The 20,791-nt window shown below is 38.4% G+C and overlaps 1 protein-coding gene across 13 annotated transcripts in view; it reads left to right on the forward strand.

The window, feature by feature from the left end:
- Positions 1-20,524, forward strand: part of DST (dystonin) — a 434,986-nt gene extending 414,462 nt beyond the window's left edge. For 4 of the 13 annotated variants that reach the window (XM_058661883.1, XM_058661921.1, XM_058661933.1 and 1 more), the window contains 13 exons: positions 1,782-1,925; positions 2,588-2,776; positions 4,133-4,262; positions 6,190-6,353; positions 7,578-7,740; positions 8,818-8,972; positions 9,138-9,212; positions 10,050-10,067; positions 12,926-13,043; positions 15,391-15,590; positions 16,003-16,113; positions 18,357-18,480; positions 19,264-20,524. In XM_058661883.1, coding sequence (XP_058517866.1) covers positions 1,782-1,925; positions 2,588-2,776; positions 4,133-4,262; positions 6,190-6,353; positions 7,578-7,740; positions 8,818-8,972; positions 9,138-9,212; positions 10,050-10,067; positions 12,926-13,043; positions 15,391-15,590; positions 16,003-16,113; positions 18,357-18,480; positions 19,264-19,526 — 1,854 coding nt within the window. In that variant the 3' untranslated portion in view covers positions 19,527-20,524. Of the gene's footprint in view, positions 1-1,781; positions 1,926-2,587; positions 2,777-4,132; positions 4,263-6,189; positions 6,354-7,577; positions 7,741-8,817; positions 8,973-9,137; positions 9,238-10,049; positions 10,068-12,925; positions 13,044-14,413; positions 14,486-15,390; positions 15,591-16,002; positions 16,114-18,356; positions 18,481-19,263 lie in introns of all 13 variants that reach the window. The other 9 variants (XM_058661874.1, XM_058661928.1, XM_058661889.1 and 6 more) reach the window with 5 other exon arrangements.
- The last annotated feature ends 267 nt before the right edge of the window (positions 20,525-20,791 follow it).

A 20,791-nucleotide genomic window follows, 5' to 3' on the forward strand; every position in this document is an offset into this window, starting at 1 on the left:
GAGACCCAGAAGAGCTCCTGGCTTCAGATCGGCGCAGTACTGGCCGTTGCAGTCACTTGGGGAGTGACTCATTGGATGGAAGATCTTCCTCTCAATCTCTCCTTCTCTCTGTATGTCTGACTTTGCAATAAAAATAAATAAATCTGAATCACTTGATACATTCAAACATTTTTCCATTCACGGTGCAGTCCTGGTGGCTTTGACCGGACCACAAGCACATCACAATAGCAGACAAAAGTTCTGGGGAGAGCCCAGTGTGGTAGCCTAGAGCCTATAGTCCTCGCCTTACACGTGCCGGGACCCCAAGTAGGGACCCCGCTACCCTTCCAGCTCCCTGCTTGTGGCCTGGGAAAGCAGTGGAGGACGGCCCAAAGCCTTGGGACCTGCACCCACATGGGAGACCCAGAAGAGCTCCTGGCTCCTGGCTTCTGGCTTCAGCGCAGCAATGGCCATTGTGGTCAGCTGGGGAGTGAACCATCATATGGAAGATATTCCCCTCTGTCTCTCCTCCTCTCTCTCTCTCTCTCTCTCTCTCTCTCTCTCTCTCTCTCTCTCTATATATATATATATATATATATATATATATATATGACTTTGCAATAAAAATAAATAAATCTTTAAAAAATAACATGGGCACACACCACTACAAGAACATAGAGTCAAGTGGGGAGTTGATGCTGCAGTCCACCAGGCAGTGGCCATAACCTTGGCTCTTCCAGGCGAGTCACCAGCAGTGTATAGTCAGGCACCAAGTGGTGTTTCCTCAGTGGCTGACTGCATGTATGATGGTCGCCATAATTATATTGCCCAGGGATGCTGGAGCCATTGCAGTTTGCATCAGTACACTCTATGTTGTTCACACAACAGGAAAACTGTCTAATAATGTGTATCCCAGAATGCTTCCTTGTTGTGAAGCACACTTGATTCCACCTGATCCCTATGAAATGTACTCTGGAGATGCACAGCAGTTATTGACCTATGTCTTTTCTTTCTGAAAGTTTGTTTTTATTTTTTTATGTAAGAGGATGCTTTGGGATTTCTTTCCTCCAAACCTAAACATGTATATAGCTCCTTGCCTAATCTTCTGACTTCCTTGTTGTTTTTGTTTTCACATATTGCTATCTTTCCTGGTACAGTTATTACCATTTTAGTTAATAAAACCTTTCTCTTGTTTGTTCAAACTGTTTTTATCTCAATAAGTATTTTTTATATCTGATGAATCTCTGATATTACTCAACATATTCAAATTTTTGTTTATTTGTTTGAAAGAATTACACACACACACACACACACACACACACACACACAGAGATATCTTTTCATCTGCTGGTCCACTCACCCAAATAGTCAAAATAGCCAGTACTGAACCAGGCCAAAGCTTGGCTCCAGAAGCTTCATCCACGTTTTCCACATGGATGCATGGGTCTACATGTGTGGGCTATCTCCCCCTGCTTTCCCAGGATTTAACAGGGAGCTGGATTGGAAATGGAGCAACTGATACCCAGTGCTCAGATAGGATGTGAATATAGAGGCGGTGGCTTTACCAGCTGCGTTACCACACCAGCCTCTTTGTTAAAGCATGTAATATCATCCTATAGTTACATTTTGAAATATGCATCAGAAAGTGTTTTGTTGACCATTTTCTCTTCTTTGATCTTAATAAGCTGATTTCCAGTTGTGAATAAACCAACTTAACTTTATGTTTAACTGTGACAAAGTGATGCTACCAGAGTTTTTTCAGTTAGTACCACATTTAACTGAGGCCTTCTTTCCTGCTTTAGGAATTCATGAAGAAACTGGAAGAAAAAAGAGCTGAGCTAAATAAAGCCACTAGTATGGGAGATGCTGTTTTGGCCATCTGCCATCCTGACTCCATCACCACCATCAAGCACTGGATAACCATCATCCGGGCCAGGTTTGAGGAGGTCAGTATTTCTGAAGTCAACTTCAGAGTTGCTTTGAAAGTAGGAATGGAATGGGGAATCTCAGGAATTAAGATACTCTTACAAGTGTGTGAAAATGAGGCCTCCACTAAGAAAATATTTCCATTTCTTACACATTACTAGACTTGTGGTGTATTACTTGGCTCTGAAATGCACTTGTCATTAAACAGTGAAAGTTTATTTTGCAGTTATGTCTCTGAAACGTAAAATGACAACTATTTGATTCATGGTAAAAAAAAAAACATTGTTCTCATTTCCAAATTGTGTTAGTTTAATAATCAGTAGTTGAGTAGTGTTTCAGTGAATGGTATACTCAGAATAGATTGCTCTACAGAAAGTGAATTAATTATCTAATTGTCTAACATTCCCTAAGTTTTTAATTTACACTCTATACTATGTAGAGTACACAGTTGGTCCTTCAGAGAATACTTTCTTGATCTTCCTTTCAAGTGCCAAAGAAGTGTGAATGATTGACATCTTTGTACTTTCAAAGATGACAGACATCATGCCTCAAACTGTGTCTTGCTGCCAGTAGTAGAATCTAGAAAGACTGGAAACATCATGGGGATAGCCCACGGTGATCCTAATGTATAACTAAAATTTGTGTCATTGGAAGAAACTCACATTTTGGTTTCTCTAAACAGGTGCTGGCCTGGGCAAAGCAACATCAGCAGAGATTAGCAAGTGCTCTGTCTGGGCTCATTGCTAAACAGGAGTTGCTGGAAGCTTTGCTGGCTTGGTTGCAGTGGGCAGAAACTACACTCACTGATAAGGACAAAGAAGTCATCCCCCAGGAGATTGAAGAGGTGAAAGCCCTCATTGCAGAACACCAGGTAAAACAAATGCAATCCTAATCCCTACTAGCCATTGTCTCAGAAATTTTTTTCTTCCACTGCTATAGTTCTCAGAAGTTTTCTTTGTGCTGGTTACCTTCATAACCTCAGACATGATCCTCAGCTCCTATACACCCAGGTTTCTAGTTACCATTGCTCTAAAGCTTTTCTCTTGAATCACCCACTGCATTGTTTGCAGCACCTTTTGTTGCCTCTGTGAAGTTATACTTGTGTGCCAGCACCTCACATTGTGTGCTACACTGTCCTTTCTCAATGCTAGCTCTTCTCCTGTGTTTTATCCATTTGCGTCACTCCTCCTTTTGATCACTTCACTCATCTCTGTGTGTTCCACTGGCACCTGCTTTGAAAGCTCTGTGTTGCATTTTAATCTTCCTCCCAAGATGACCTTTGATACTCCGGACCCATCGTATGTGAAAGAGAATGCATTGTGTTTTTCAGAAAAATTACTTCTGTACAGGTTGCATGTTTGAAACTCTAAAATGATAAGCATCATGCTCACTCTTGTTTATTGTTTTGCTCATTAGCTTGTGTAATGCTGTTACAGAGAAAATAAGTATCCATCAGCTAACTAAACAGTTAACATTGCCTTTATTATATTTTAATGATACAATGAGTTATCTGTGTTCAAAGCAAACTTAAATGTCTTCAGATCAGGTTCTTTATGATTATAAGTGTTAAAGAGTTCTCCAACGTGGTTGTTGTTCCTAAAAATGTTTTTCTTTTCACTTTCACCTGTCTCTCCTTCTCCCTGTTGCTTTTCACCGCTGTCTCTGCTATTCTGTAGCCTACACATTCCAGGTATAGGGATACCTGGTTAGTAGTAGCAAGAGCATACTAAATGTAGTAAATTTTAACTGGAACAATGTTTTAATGTATTTGCATTTAATGTGTATTTAAGATGTCACTCCATGTCAAAGCTATTAGAGCCATATTTCAATGATGAGGATTAATGTGCTGCAGAAGGGTCTGAGCGAGTACCCTTATCAGCTGTTCAGTGATGGGCAGATGCTTCCTAAGGTTCTTCTGGAAGAATATGTAGACTTTTATTGGGGCACAGGAAGGTTATATCACTTACACAGAGTCACCACTGATCTTCCCATTAAAACAAACTACTTTAATTTTTAATTTTAACCTACTCTGTTTGTAGCTATAACATTTTACATTGTTCCACAATTGAAGCGTGCTAAATTATAGTGGTTCAGATTCTGCAAAATGTGATGTTTTATTCTTCTGTAGGAGTCATAGCGTAATATGTAGTGTTTTTCGTTCATTTCAGAAGGTGCTTTTGTCTAGTAATGCTTTCATTTAACTGACATTTTCTTTTGTTCATTTCAGACGTTCATGGAAGAAATGACCAGAAAGCAGCCCGATGTTGATAAAGTTACCAAGACCTATAAGAGGAGAGCAGCTGATCCTTCCTCGTTACAGTCCCACATTCCAGTCTTGGATAAGGGACGAGCAGGAAGTAAGCAGCGGCTAATAGTTTTTAGATGAAGATGGTTAGATGAGGAAGCCAGTTTTCATTGAGTTACCTCTTGAAATGTTGGAACAATTGGTGATTTTGCATATGAGCTCTTTTATGAACAGTCTTCTTAAAAGATTACATGGGCTCCAGTTTTATAACAAATTTATAAAAATTTTAAAATATGTGTATCATCTGGATTTCTGTGTTTAATGTTATTAAGTTGAAGTGTTTTTTTTATTAACTAGAAAAATTGGGAAAAATTATAACACAAATCACTGCTCTCTGTTTTTCCTTTCATTATGTGAATAATGTTAATGGTGAACATAACAAATAAATGGTCGTAGTGTTGATTAGCTGACCTAACTGCTCACAGCTATATCTATATTTATGTGACTTCAGGCGGGACTTGCTGTTTCTTGGGATTTCTTAACACAATAAAAGGAATATAAATAAACAACAGCAATTGGCCTGGAGAAGATGTAAAATTTGTGTATTTCTGAAGGGCTCCTTAATTTAAAAAAAAGTGAGGTCAGACTATTATAATTCCTGTATTTCATAATGATAAAAGTTAACAAAGCAGCTGGGAACATTAGAGTTAAATTCTCTGTTTTATTTTTATAAGGATTTATTTATTTTTATTTGAAAGGCGGATTTACACAGAGAAGGAAAGCCAGAGATCTTCCATGTTTTAGTTTGTTCCCCCAAGTGGCTGCAGTGGCCAGAACCCAGCTGATCCAAGCCAGGAGCTTCTTCCTGGTCTCCCACATGAGTCCAGGGGCCCAAGAACTTGACACATTTTCCAGTGCTTTCCAAGGCCACAAGCAGGGAGCTGGATTGAAGTGGAGCAGCTGGAGCTAGCAGGTGGAAAACTATCATGTTGAGCCACTCTGCTGGCCCCTGGAGTCAGATTCTTTAACTGGCTCTACAACTTGCCAACTGGGAAGCATATGTATGGGCAATGTTACCTAGACTGATTCCAAGCTTCAATTTCCTCCTCTGTATAGGGTATCATTTTAACTTCATTGGATGGTGAATAGAATTATACGAGCTAAAACCCAGGAAGTGTTTAGTATGCCTCCAGTCATGTAGTTAAATGTTCAGTGAAGGTTTATAAATGTATTGATACATATTGCAGCTTGGAGACCAAATTCCTATGTGACTGTAGGTCACAGATTTTCTAGGACATTTTCAAGTAATCCTTTACTTAGATGAGCAAAGTGAGTCAATTGTTTTGTGAAGCTGTAGACACTTGGGTTAAGTGGTCAGAGCAAGTGAGAAAATTCAGTATGGCAATACACTAAATATAAGACTAAGTGCAAGAAACACAGTCTCCGTGGGAAAAGAGGCCGAGGTGAGAACTAAGATCCCCCACACCGACTTCCATGTGTGATTGGGATTTATAAAGCATCTTACTGTCTGCCTTGGGAGATTTCTTTCATCTTCATTTACCAGAGAGAGAAAACTACTGCCTGCTTCATTCTCATTGAAATGGCAAGGATTTGAAGGTGGAAAATGTAGTTACTACAAATTTCTTGAGAGAGTTTTCCAATGTTTAGATACCTCTGCTGAGATATTTTTCTGCATGAATGGCGTGTGATCTTGAATTTAGAAGAAAAAAAAGGTCCAGAACAGACTGATGGAGTTATGACTCCTTAGGAAGAACTATGCTATTGTTGCAACAAGGGGAAAATCTGTCGGGGTGTGGGAGTTTGGGGAGAAATCCCAGTCTACATGAAATTATACCACAAAATTCAAAATGAAAATGTAACAACAGCAACAAAAAGGTCCAGGTCATCATGGTATGAACCATGTCAGTAAAGATACTATTTGTTGTGCTGTCCTCCCCCAGAGAAAAAAATGGCCAAGACTTAATGTGTTTTAGAACCCTCAAAACTCTGCATTCCTAACTAAGATTATGTTTCAACAGGAAAGCGTTTCCCAGCATCAGGGCTATATCCCTCTGGATCTCAGACACAAATTGAAACTAAGAATCCCAGGGTTAACTTGCTGGTGAGCAAATGGCAGCAAGTCTGGCTCCTGGCGTTGGAAAGACGGAGGAAGCTCAATGATGCCCTGGACAGGCTGGAGGAGGTCAGGCTGTTCATGTATTCATTGTGATTGACATTCTCTCATTCATCATAATGCTTTGCCAAAATCTGAAACTTATCTGAAAATGGATAAATAGGCTTTTATTGAGTGTGCATTTTACTTCCAAAATGAACGCAAAAAAAGTGTTTTTTTAAAAACTGATACATGAGATTTGCATTTAGAGAATCAATAAAATTTAATAATACTGTATTTGAATAATCAGAGACTTCCCCCTTAAGAACAAAAATCTGATTTGACCTGTTTGCTAATGAGATTATCTGGCAAATATATATTCACTTATACATCAGAACTTTTATTTATGTGCATCTGTAATCTGAATTTTAGAGTTTTAGATCCTGAAATGGGACAGTTTTTAGAAAACTAGGTAGGGGAGTCACTTGCCAAGTGTAAGCTGTGAGAAGATACAGTTTTGAGTAAAGTGAGCTGGTAACCTGGGTCTGCTGTCACAGCAGAGCGTGGATCACACAGCAGTGCCTGGTGGCTTTGGTGTTAGAAATTTTAGGAAATCCCATCTTTTTAAAGAACATAGATGCAGCTGGAGATCATCGTGCTGAGTGCAATAAGCAAGCCAGGCTTCATAACACCGAAATCATGTTTTCTCTGATTTGGGGGAATATACAGAGTACAAAAAACCTGCAATGTGTATAAGCAAGGTTGACATTGTAAGGTTTATAATTTAAACCCCTCATCTGTTCTGTTGAGGAACAGTGCTTTTGTACTTAATATTTGTTGGAATATTCATTCAGTTTAGAAAGTTAGGCTGTGATTATAAAGAAAAGTGAAAGTATGTCAATATAAAAATTAAAAGAAAGATGGAGCTAGGAGGGTGGGAGTCAGGGAAGGAGGAAAGGCAGAGACGGGAGTATCATTCTACTCTGGAAACTGTATATGTGAAATGCATGGAGTTTGTTCCTTTAATGTAAATGAAAGAAGGAAAAAATGCAACCAGAAAAAAGAAATATTCAGGTTTGATTTTTAGAAATAGTATGTGTAAATAGAAGTAGGTGTTTTTAATGAACTAAGCTTTATGAAAAAAAAAAAAAAAAGAAGCATTTCCGAGTTCCCTTTGCAAGATCATACTGTTTACTGTTCTTAGGAATGATATTTTATTACCCAGAAACCTCTCAAAATTATCACATTTAATTAGTATAAGGTGTACTGTGAGCACTGGAGTAACCTCAACCAAAACACCTTTGCCCTTTTCAGCTGAGGGAGTTTGCTAACTTTGATTTTGATATCTGGCGTAAAAAATACATGCGGTGGATGAATCATAAGAAATCTCGAGTGATGGACTTCTTTAGGAGAATTGATAAAGATCAAGATGGGAAAATAACCCGGCAAGAATTTATTGATGGAATTCTTTCCTCAAGTAAGTCACAAGTGAAACACTATAACCAGTGTAAAGTATTTAGAGAAAATTGACATAACTTAATATTATAAGAACATTAAGCTCGTGTACTAGGACAATATTATGTTTAAAGTTGACTAGGAAGTAACTACTCTTTAAAAAAAAGTATCTTAGTAAAATACATGCCTCTTTAAATTATGGGATGACAAATACATTTGTTTACTCCATTGAAGCAGTGAGCCACATCCCCTTTCATATAATACAGTGAATATTTGATTATTAAGTTCTTTATTGTTGCCTGATGTGGGAATTGCTTAAATGCAAGTCTCTTTCTTTTTCATTCATATTCTGATGTAATATGGTCATTGAGAGTATACTGGAATCCTATACCAGTTCTCAAATTATTTGCTACTTCGTTGTTGGATTATTCAGTCATTTGCATATATTGACCTGACAGTGCTAGATGTTATTTTTAAAGTAAATTTATATGAATTATTCCTTGAGGAGAGTAGTAGTCAAAGCATAGGGAATTGCTGAGGTTAAAAAATTTGCAAGCCACAAACCAGCATTTTCATGTATTTTCATTCTAATCGGATATATTTGGATCACATGTTATCTGCTCCTTTTTCTATGGCTTAAGTCAAGTTTGTTGTCAGTTAGAGACAGCCAGAAATGGGTGAGAGAAGGAGAGAGACATAGGGATTGAGGAAAAAAAGCATTTTTGTTCATTGATGTACCCTACCAAGTCTCTACAATGGGCCAGACTCAAATCTGGGAGCTGGGAAATGAATACAGACCTCCTAGATGGTTTGGGACAATCCAAGTGCTTGCGCCGTTGCCTGCTCCCACACAGGGTCTGCATTAGCGGGAACCTGGAGTCAGGAGCCTGGTCCAGCAGTTGAACCTGATGAGGCGCATGGGCACCTTAACCACTAGGCTTGAATACTCACTGCTAGATCTTCTTTTTTGAGAAAGGATTTTAATGTATTTGATCTCTCTGGTATGTAGCCATTCACACTGAGATTAAAATGTACAGTTTGAATTGTGCATTTGACAACTGACGAGTTATACCACTTACTGTTATTTCAAAAACCCAAGAGTTCCCAACCAGCCGTTTGGAGATGAGTGCGGTCGCTGACATCTTTGACAGAGATGGGGATGGCTACATTGACTACTACGAATTTGTAGCAGCTCTCCACCCAAATAAAGATGCATATAAGCCCATCACAGATGCTGACAAAATTGAAGACGAGGTACTCATTTCTCTTCTGACCTCCTACATCAGTTCTGCCAGAATATCATGCACAGTTCCTACAACCATTGTGTTTGTTTTCGTGTTTGCCTGTGTGTCAGAGTTATAAGGATTCCACTATGTACTACTAACGTTGAAGTGAATATTTCATCATTGTTTTTGGCAGGTGACAAGGCAGGTAGCTAAGTGTAAATGTGCAAAACGATTTCAAGTTGAACAGATTGGTGATAACAAGTACAGGGTAAGTTTTCAAAATAACCTCGTAGGTTTTTTTGAAGCTTATGTACAATTTGATTTTGTTGTTTTGTAGAAAATCTTTTTATTCTCACTTTCTATACAAATGTAGTTGTGTATGAACCTCCAACTTCTGGCATTGTATATTCCATAAAGAAAGTTACCTTTTTGTATTAGGACATACCTTTGACACTTGCAATCTGTACATTACTTTCAAAAAGAAAATTATTCACAGGAAAACACAAGATGTCATCTACTTAGGGCGCTGTACATTACTGTACATTTTACTATGATTAGGGGTAAGTTTTCAGATTTCAAACAGAGATTCCAAATCAGAACTGCAACATCACAAATATCAACTCATTTTTAAAAAGAGGCAGTGTTCTTTTCTATTTGTGCAATTATTTTTAATCAGAAATCTCCATAACTTGTTCACCCTCCTCAAATCAGAAATACAGTATGACTTCATCACCCTTTCTCTGATTTAGTTTCTCTTTTTGGAACATCTCTTTTATGTAGTGGCTAGAGAGGAAATGTGCTGTTTCACTACTACAAAGAATTACAAATAAAACATTCATTTTATTTTTATATATCTACATTGCAAAGTATTCTACACATCCAATTTTTAACTGAAATTTGAAATGTTAGCATTTCAAAAATAATGATGGCAACAGTTTTGTTTTCGTTGACATTGGGACAACTGGGTACCTGCACATCTCTAACCTAGATACTATATCCAGAAACCTACAGTGTAAGTGTGTGTGCGTATGTGTGTTCTAGAGTCATAGAGAAAGTTTCTTGTTGAACTAATTGTGTCTTTCTTCCATTTTTCATTTTTTATCAGTTCTTCCTGGGAAATCAGGTATAAACCAGTGGAATGTATTCTCCAGTTCCCAATGATTTTTTTTAATCTTTAATTCATAGTCATTAAAGCTTGCCATGGCCAATCTTTCCCATGCTCTTTCCCAAGCTACTACATTGTTGGTTGGCGTGGTGTATCTGTAAGCACTATAAGGGTCCTTGATCCAGGATTCCTTTTTGCCTCATGTCTCAAATGAGGAGATTACTTTTAAGCAAACCAGATAATGAACTGCAGCATTGTGTTACAAATGCAATTTTCATTTCCCATGTTTAATAATAAAATGGGCATATATTTTATACTCATTAGTACAAAATTTTGATTCTCCACACGTATCTTTGTAGCCACATTGGTATCTAACTATGTAGGACATGTGTTATACAGTGTCAGAGAAGGATCAGCTTCAAAGTCCAGGGAAGCCTGCATGGCATTTAGCCATGCGGGTCATGCTCTCTCCAAAGCAGTGGCTTGCCAGGTATTCACTGTTGTGGATCTAGGCCTTGGCATCCTGTAAGTAGAAACAGAAACTAGGGGTTTTCAGTGATGCTGTTCCTTTCGAGGAAAGTTACTGTGTGGAACTGACACAAAATCTCATTTTATGCTAACTTGAATTTTGAGAGTTGCCACAAATTGTCTTTGGATTTAAGCATTTTCTAGGAGAAACTATTTGTACTGTCTCCTTTTGGGAGGAACCATGCTTTGTATACTATCAGATTAGGTATTACTGTGCCACTCCCTTTGTAAGGGATATTATATCTCAAGTTTCAAATGATCCATTAACCCTATTTTCTTTTAACAAGGGAACAATTGATTTGAAATAGAAATACTCAATACTAAAATGTTGCTGTTTCCATTGTTTGTTTTTTTTTCTAATATTTATTTTTTATTTGAAAGAGAGCAAAGGAGAGACAGATCTTCCATCCACTGGTTCACTCCCCAAATGACCAATGCTGGGCTAGTAAGCTGGGAGCCAGGAGCTTCTTCTGAGCCTCCCTCTTAGATATGTGGCATCAAAGATATGGGCCATCTTTTGCTGCTTTCCCAGGCCATTAGCCGGGAACTGGATTGAAAGTAGAGCAGCCAGGATTTGAACCAACACTCATATGGATGCTGGTGTCACAGGTAAAAGCTTAGCCTGATACACCATGGCAGAAATCCCCTCCAATCTTGTTATTGGGACAGCATCTTTTATTTGTTAATGGAAGAGAATAATACTTACCTCAAAAGGTTTTATTAACTGTAGACACAAAGAGTAACATATTCTTTTTTTCTTGTCTCATGAGTTAGTTATTGGAAAAATGATAGAAATTCTAAAGATAATGTTAGTTGTCTACGGAATGACTTTAAGATTAAAAATTTTTAAAATCATATTTAGCAAAATTGAATATTATCTCTATATAATACTTTCAGTTATTTCCTTAAAACTTTTGGTTTTAAGTATAATCTTGAGCCATAATTATCTGGTTAAATTATCTGGTTCCTTAAGGGTAATTTTCTTTAAATTCCCCCCTTTCCCTTTGCTTATTAGCAGCACAAATTTGTTCTAACAAAATAAGCATTTATTTTGAGTTTTAAATTCTAATTTCCATTTCAGGAACAGATTCAATGGTAGGATCATTTTAAGTCTTGATACTGAAAAATCAGACTTAGAAAAAGTGATTTAAAATTTTTCAAGCTAAAAACATGGATTCCTGCTGGTGCATTGCGCATGCTTTCCAGGTCCTCTGAGGGTCACTATCCTGAATGGGATTGCTTTGGCTTTGTTTTAGGGTTCTCTTCCTGAAATTCAATGTTAAAGCTTATGGCAAAATAGTAGTTGGTTTCTGCTTAAAGTTTTAAGTTTTCTGCTTATCCGTAATGAACCCAAATTATCACAGTCACAGTTGTATCTCATCTGCTTGTGAACAATCTGTTTCTGTTTAACTGTTCATTTTGTTTTGTTATCCGCTGTATTGACAACCATAAAATTAATTATGGTGATTTTCAAAAGTTGAACATAAGCCTATTAGAAATGATTTAAAAGTATAAAATCGTTTCTCATGGGTTTTCAAAACATAAATATCTGATCAGGAACTGCTCATCATGCAAATGTTTATTCAACATTGATAGCACTTCCGTGTAAGCAGAGAGCCATTTAAAGTGCATGAAAAAGCTGAATGCTTGCTAGTGTCAACAATTATGGTACAAAGAGCTTTGAGAGAAACCTGTTACATTTCAGAACTCTTATCATTAATAATAATGTCACTGGCTATTCTGAACAGCAGTAATCTAGAATGACACATTAATCCAGTCTCTAACAAATTGATTTACGACTATGAAATGTTTATTGGTCATATTCATTGCTTTTTTTTTCTCTGAATAGCTAAAGTAAAGAAAATAAAATGAGTTTCTAAGAATGTCTCCTACAGATTTCAATGGAAAAGTTTTTTTTTTTTTTTTGGAAGAAGAATCCATTTGATAAATTATTTCATGGAATCTCATTTTGTATAAGCCCTGGGCTAATGAGCCAGTGCTTATTTTCATACCTTTGATTCCTAGAAACATTTTTCAATTACTGCCGTGTTTGTGTTATTTCCATCACAAGACAAAAAAAGAATTGTTAGATCAAAACTTTAATTTTATATCTGATAACCTTTGTAATTGTTTTTCCCCCAAAACTGTTTCCTTTGGGCTAAATCAGCATGTGGCAGGCTAACGCAGATCATTCACCGACACTGCTTCCCCCTCTTCTCTGAGATTTTTACTAATCGCTAAGCAAGAAATTAAATCTGGTTGCTTAAGCTTCTGCAGATTGCATTTTAGTTGCAGACGTCTAGGATGATAACTGACAATTAGAGATTTTCTCTTTCTTCCCTGCGCAGTTTGGAGACTCCCAGCAACTACGACTGGTCCGCATCCTAAGGAGCACTGTGATGGTTCGTGTTGGAGGTGGCTGGATGGCACTTGATGAATTCTTAGTGAAAAACGATCCTTGCAGGGGTAAGGAGCCGCCTATTCAAGAGAGATGCATGAAGGGATACGCCACTCTCGAGGGGTCTTTGGTTTGTGAGAGGGTGTCATTGACAGATGGCTATTTCACCACAAAAGTTAAAAACCCATGCAATCTATTTATAACATCTGTGTTCCATGGAACCATTGAAGACCCCTGAAGACTTTGAGCATTTATTTCAATACAGAGTTTTGCACGTGAGTCTATCAACCTGAAGTTTGGAAGAATTTATGGTGGTAGCCATGTAACTCACCTTTACCCTGTATTTTTCTTTTTACTTCTTGTGGATAAACATGAGACCAGTAAGCAGAGATTTTCTTAATAGATTTTCTCGATGCTGTCCTTCTATCTGCAGTTTTCGAAAAGAACAGTTAGAGCCTCTGAGGAAAGGATTTGTTTTGCCTTCCAGTAACAAAGAGGAAAGAAGACTAAGGTGATAGAGATTTTAAATGAATAGTAAGAGTTTAAAAGTCAAAGGGTTTATGGACTGATGGGGAGATGAGGAAGGCAAGTCTTAACATCTAAAAGTAGTCATCTAATTGAACTCTGACCTTGAAGCTGCGGATTAGAACATGAGCCATACACTCATGCAATAATAAAGTTTCCTCTGTGTCTACTAAGCCAAGGGCCTTGTCTTAGCATTTTATTTTCCCAAGCTCGGAGCCTGTAGTCAGTTTTGAATTCTTACTTGATTTCTATTATAAGTGGTCACTTGATTGCAGTTTCTAATTAGGATGCATTTACTCAGCAGGCCTGTTTTTCTTTCAAAACAAAGCAGTCAAATGATTACCACTTTCCATCACCTGGGAACTCATTTTAATAGATTGAAACAAAAAACAACAGTTGTTTATTCCAGCCCTGCCTCTTTGGCTACCCAGTGGGAGGGCAGGGCTCCTGTGATGTGGGTCTCTGGGTTCCCATGGCTGGTGTCTGAATACACAGGTCTGTCAGGGTCTGCAAGCCACCAGGGATTCTAGGTAACCCTACACAGTGGCCCTATTCTGTGTCTGCCAAAGACACTCCTGGGAGAGAAGTCAAATGAGAACGGAAGCACCTGTTTCCATTTTGCTTTGAAAATAATGGAGCCTAAAGTAGACTGCAGCTCTGAGTAGGCAAGGAAGAAAGTGGACCGAGTACTGTTCTTTGAGTTAATTAGGGACATTTAAAAAGACTGGCAAAGTACACGTTCCTTACAGAATCAGGCCACTGAGGTCTTCTTTCCCAGATGCAACTTTTCTTCTAAAATGTGCGCCAAAGGCCAGATCTAAACGCCCTTTGCATATTCAACTGCTGTACTTTGTTTCTTCTCCTGCTAACAGTATTCTTTAATGTGATTGGTCTCCTATGTCATTTTTTCTAGTTCATCATCATGGGAGTAAAATGTTACGTTCGGAATCAAACTCTTCAATTACTACTACTCAGCCTACTATAGGTTGGCAACCCCTCTTTGCCTTTCCCCTCTTTCCTTCTCTCTCTGACTTTTACATTCTTGCTTTAATCGTTTATTTTAAAATAACATGCTTCATCCACCACGTATGGCTTAACTCATATCCAACTGAACTGGTGCTTCCAAATTAAAATTCAAAATTTGACACACCACCCGTGTGTTGCACAATGCAGGAGTTGTGTGATGGGACACATGCTAACACATTGCTCACTGGTTCTTGTGGTGTGCTCTCTGTGTGCACATGTGTTTGTATGAGTGCAGCATACCTGAATACCTCATGGACCCTTGGGTCTAGTGTATGTTAATGCATGTTGGTAATCACTTTTCACAAAAATAAAAATAGTAGCGACATTCTTTAAATGAAAAATCTGGAAGCTTACGTGTTGTCATCTTGACTAACAAGCCATCTCTCTGTGTATGAAATTCAATTGTTCAATTAATTCCAATGTGAAAATACTGGCATTCTTCTGACCTCAACAACACATGCAAAAGACACAGTCTCTCTTTTACTGCTTTGTCTTCTCTGTGTGGTGAAAGGGTAATGAAACCATGTGGGCATCAGTAGCTGGTGGATTTATAGTATTTTAGCATGAGCTTTCCATTTTTCATGCTGACTCTTTTCTTTAATAGTGGTTATTCTTGCTGGTGTCTAATGTTAGAATAAGCACACTTTTTCTTTCCTGCCCAAACTCACTTGTATCTGAAAGGAATGCATTGTCAAGGAATGCATTTAACTTTTTGTTATGCTGAGTTGGAGCTGGCATGGCAAAAAGATGTTCTTGAATTTTTCAGCGTGATCTCTGGTGCCAGGTGGCCCCACTTGCCATCAACAACTGATTCCTTCTTTGCCTTTTTTTGTATGTGCTGTTTTGTATTTACATGTAATCCAGCTAAAGGAAGAACCAACATGGAACTGCGCGAGAAGTTCATTTTAGCAGATGGTGCCAGTCAAGGCATGGCTGCCTTCCGGCCCCGGGGCCGTAGATCCCGGCCTTCGTCACGAGGAGCCTCACCCAACAGATCGACTTCTTTGTCCAGCCAGGCTGGCCAGGCAGCCTCCCCACAGGTCCCTGCCGCCAGCACACCGAAGGTAAGGCTCTGGGATAAAAATCTACCTCCTCTGATGCAATCAAGGGTCCTGAGTGGTTTGAATGCTTTAGATCCCTAGAATGTATAGGACCCACTGTGCCCAATTGTGTGTCTTCTCACCGTATGGGGAAGGATGGATTTATTATTTTAAAATTATCAGCTTTTGCCTAGTGGCCCATATGGAGATGATATTCTTAGGGGCTTTGTTATCTTTCAGACCAGGTTTTTTGAGCTTCATTCATTTTCCGTTGTTATTTTTGTGTGTGATTTGTCATCAGATCTTCACACCTATTTTCAATTGCTATTCTGTGAATTGTGTTCCTTGGCTATTAATGTTTCTTTCTGTGGCTTCTTTCTTTTTTTAAAAAAAAATCTGCTATCCTTTACATTTGATTTGCCGTTGTTCCATACAGATTCTCCATCCTTTAACACGCAATTATGGTAAACCATGGTTGACAAACAGCAAAATGTCAACTCCTTGTAAACCAGCAGAGAGCTCAGACTATCCAGTGTCATCTGCAGAGGTATTGTAAGGCCCCAGATCCTAGTCTTCACCATCTTCCTTAATTACAGCTCTCACCCACTAACACTGCTTCACCATCCCTTAACATATGGACTTGCAATAATACTACACCTCTCTATAGATTCTGATCCAATAACCCAGCAGAGGTTGACAGAACTCAGACTGTTTACATCATTATCTCCTGGATGAGTGTCCCCTTGCCAGAGTCATACCTGCAAGCTCCCTGCCATCTGTTATTTTTGGTTCTCTTACTCCATGGTAGGTGCCACACAAGCTCTCCGCGAACCCTATTTTTTTTAAAGGTTCTGCATGAAATGACAGGCATAAGCACTAAATAATCATGTTTTTGAGTTAATTTGCAACAATTGGAAAACTAAAATATCTTTAAACACCTTTTCTTGAAAAGAAGCAAGTACATCATTTTTAATGATCAAGAATGCAACTTGAAGGGCAGAATCCTTTCATAAAAGAAATGTGGTCTATGGCCATACCACCCTGAACGCGCCCGATCTCGTCTGATCTCAGAAGAAATGTGCTCCCTTTTAAAACCCCTTTATGATTTTGCAAGCATTGTCCTATCTATTGCTCAGTCCTGATACCAATAACAAGAAACAAGCAGATGAAAGTTTATTATTTTGTGGCTCCGTGGAAATCCCAATACAGAAACCACCCTTCCTTCATCATTTCTCACTCATTTCTCAACTCCCTCATTGCCACTCTTTTCCTCCAAATAGAAGATACTGGTATCATTGATTGCATCTGCAAGTACCTTCCAGTTAGGGTGAATTTATTGTAGCAGGAACAGAAAGAGCCACAGTATTTCTGGTGGCATATTAAATAGTTGGGGTTACATTCTTGTATTAGTTAACATTTTTTAAAGTGGAAAATCCTCCAAATCAAAATCTACATGTTTTATTTGACTATTACAAGACTATGACTCTCAGATAGCCTCATAAAAAACAACCAAATAAAACTGCAGTGTGATATTATCAGAGTCTATGATGTGAAGCAAAAGCCATTGAGGCATTCTGAGAAAATGCTTTGGATGTTTCATGTAATGAATCCTGCCACTTGGAGTGACAAGTTTCATCATTTTTGGAGCCTGACCTCTTTGTAGATTGTTGGTCGGCATTGTCAGGTCTTAGGCCGTTGCTCCCCTCCTCAGTGCCTAATTTTTTCAGATCTGTAAACAGTTATGTTTAGGTGAATGTATAGATGAAGTATGTTTGTATTGTGCAAACAGTTTAAAAACGAGCATTTTATATGTGTGCCTTACATATGAATATAAAATTTAAATATTTATGTATAAATATTTGATATGAATGTAATATAAAATGCAGCTGAGGTTTCAAAAGGTTTTACACATTTAATTAAACATTGAGCACAATGTAAAGGGAAAACAAATTAGTTTCAAAATGCACACGTAATTTATACTTATTCACTTCCTCAGAATAACTCATTGGCTGTGTGTTCATTTAGGAGTATTGCGTCTTTATCCAAGAGATGTATTTATTTTTACGTCAGCAGAATTTCCACATCAACTTAGATTTAAACACATCTCATAGTTAGGATTGCATTAGATATTTCCTATGAGCTGCTGTTAGAATTTTAGAAGGATCATTCCCGCTTTCCATATCTTATGTAAAAGATAAGGTGGTAGCAACAAGATACAAGGTCTAGGATATCAAGTTATAGAATATCACTCCTTGTTGCAGTTCAGTGTTTGAACAGTGCCCATCTAGACATAACTACTCTGCATACTGTCCTGTTTGCTTTTTTCCTGTTTCCCTTAAAACACCAGATGCAGCAGAATATCCATGCACAGTTTCTCAGAGCCCCTGTTCCTTTACACACCAAGTATTCACCTTCCTTGCGCCTTCTGATGTTAACTCTTATCTCTCTAATACTTATTGACATTTTGGAAGCTCTAATGTACTTATAGTGTGTTGGGTTTGTTTCTCCCTCAGAATCACTTGTTTTCATTTGGGGATCTCCATGTTCGTGTTCGCCCTTTAACCTTGAGTTCATTTTCTGCATAATGATTGCTTTGAATTCAGGGAAAGAATAAGAAATTAGGGAAGCAAATCCACCAGGAACCTTGTTCCTTGTCCAGTTAAGAGGTTTGTCTCCCTTCGGTTTCTAAAGAGGTCCAGGATAACATTTGCACCCGTTTCTAATGAAGTGGCATGGGTAGACTCTCACGAAGCCTGGGCAGCAGCTTGAATGTGTTCTGGTTAACTGCAGGGAACGCCAATCCAGGGCAGCAAGCTGCGCCTTCCAGGATACCTCTCCGGGAAAGGCTTCCACTCTGGGGAAGACAGTGGTTTAATCACAACCGCAGCTGCCAGAGTCCGGACACAGTTTGCTGGTCAGTATGCTACATTTCTGTTTGGGATGTTTTTTTGTGGTGTGATGATGCAAATGTTGAAGTCCTGATTCTTCCTAATTGCGGAAGAAATTGCAAATTGGCAATGCTGTATTTGCTGAAAATGGCACATGACTCACTCACATCCTTCAGCAAGGTAGCAGAGTAAAGGAGTCACAGAAGCAAATGTCTTAAATAAAAAGTCCCTTTGGAAAATGCCAAAGAAAAGAGAATTACCATAAAAAGAACACAACACCAGCGTTCCCACTCTTTGAAGCTGGAAAGCCATGCTTTTCTCACTCAGAGATCTTACAGGGCCTTGCTTTGGCTGGAAAAACTCAGCCATGCTGGGCTTCAGGCTATCATGGACCTACAAACCCCTGGGTTCTGAATTCAACAAGCATGAAGCTTTTTGAAGTTTCTCATCATTCCCTGTGTTGTTAATGTATTAAGAATGTGTTTCATTTGGGCCTTACACACATTTCTGTACATGCCTATAGTACTTTAGGTACCACAATCTGATGATGTCTGTAGTAAATGGAACCCTGATTTAAGTAAACTCAAACTTGCATTTTGTGTGTAAATTTTCTTTTGTATATCATATCTGTCTTGACCAAGACAATCTACTTGCACATAATGGGGAAAGACCATGAATCCACAACCATTTTCTGAGTGTTAACTATATGCCTGGTGGCGGAGACAGGAAAGGTAGGATTAGATTCCAAGAATTGGTCACAAATGGACCCCGGGAAAGCTGCTGACCCCTGTCTGCCCATGTATCCTCAGATTCCAAGAAGACACCCAGCCGACCAGGAAGCCGAGCTGGGAGCAAAGCTGGTAGCAGGGCCAGCAGCCGCCGAGGCAGCGACGCATCAGACTTTGACATTTCTGAAATCCAGTCCGTGTGCTCAGATGTGGAGAGTGTCCCCCAGACACACAGGCCAACACCCCGAGCAGGTTCTCGGCCAGCCACAGCCAAGCCTTCCAAGATCCCCACGCCCCAGAGGAAATCCCCTGCCAGCAAATTGGACAAGTCCTCAAAGAGATAGTGCAGTTGATTCACCAAGGCCTTTCCTTGAGCATTTCCTATTTAAGTTTGAACAATGTAAAATACGATGTAGAAATTATTGTGAAATATTGCAAGAGGCGAGCTTAAAATTCTGCAGATGGCCTTATTTGTGTATTTGCCTTTTTATTTGATCTGTATATTTTTGGGGTCAGATGTTCTGGGGTTAAAGTCACATCATATGTGAGGGGGAAGAAAGAGTTTTACATGAACTGCCATGTCTGCACTGTGACATATAGAGTGTACACTAACAGCAGTTACTGTACCTACAGGTAAGTCTGCATCCTCTGACACAGCCATACGACGGTCGCTAATGTTAAGGATACCTCATGATATTTTGTTTGAATGGAAATTCTGAAAAGCTGAAAGACACCCAAAGGTTTATGTTTTTGAGATGATTTACATGTAAACTGAAACAGAAAGGGCAGAAAAACAAACAGACACACCCACACACAATTATTTAAGCAGTATCTGACAGAGAACTTACTGGGAGTTACTTCAAGCACTTGCCATTACAATATTCAAGTACCTTACAGCGTTTCTGTGCCATTGCTTTAAATGAAGCTGAAACGTTCTGGATATTAGACCCATTATACTGTAAGAATATTAATTATCAAGTGCATTCATATAAACATGAGGTTTCTTTGCTTGAGTGGACAGTAGCACCTGTATCATTGAACTCATTTTGTATCAAAGCAACTTTGCTTGCAGAAAGCTATGAAATAAAACATGTCCCTTAACTACATTGCTATGGAATTAATTTTTTTCCCCAGGGAAAATTAGTGTATTTTTTTATGAGCAGTATCAATTTGGAGTGACCAAAAGATACTTAAAAATGGGTTTATTTTGATTTCTCATCTGAAATAATCATGTTCTGGTATTATATCTATATTTAATAAATATATACATTTTAATTTATTATGTAAACTCACATACTATAGAAAGATATTAGTATGCATTTAATAAAACATATTCACTTGACTATATGGAATACCTGATTATTTAAAGTGAGCTTATTCTGTTGTTTATTTATTGTAAATAGAGGTTCCGTGTATTATATGTTTACCAATAGTATGGCAGGATAAATTTGCGGGCATTGAAAGCAGGCAGTTATAGCACGATGATGATCAACCACTCATTCTAAAAATATTGGATGCAGGACTCTTGCTCTCTTACAGCCAAGAAGCAATCAATAAATAAATCACTAAAAAAAAAAATGAGGGACCATTGCCCTAGCATAGTAGGATA

Source organism: Ochotona princeps, chromosome 1 (genome assembly GCF_030435755.1).
Source record: "Ochotona princeps isolate mOchPri1 chromosome 1, mOchPri1.hap1, whole genome shotgun sequence".
Taxonomy (NCBI): domain Eukaryota; kingdom Metazoa; phylum Chordata; class Mammalia; order Lagomorpha; family Ochotonidae; genus Ochotona; species Ochotona princeps.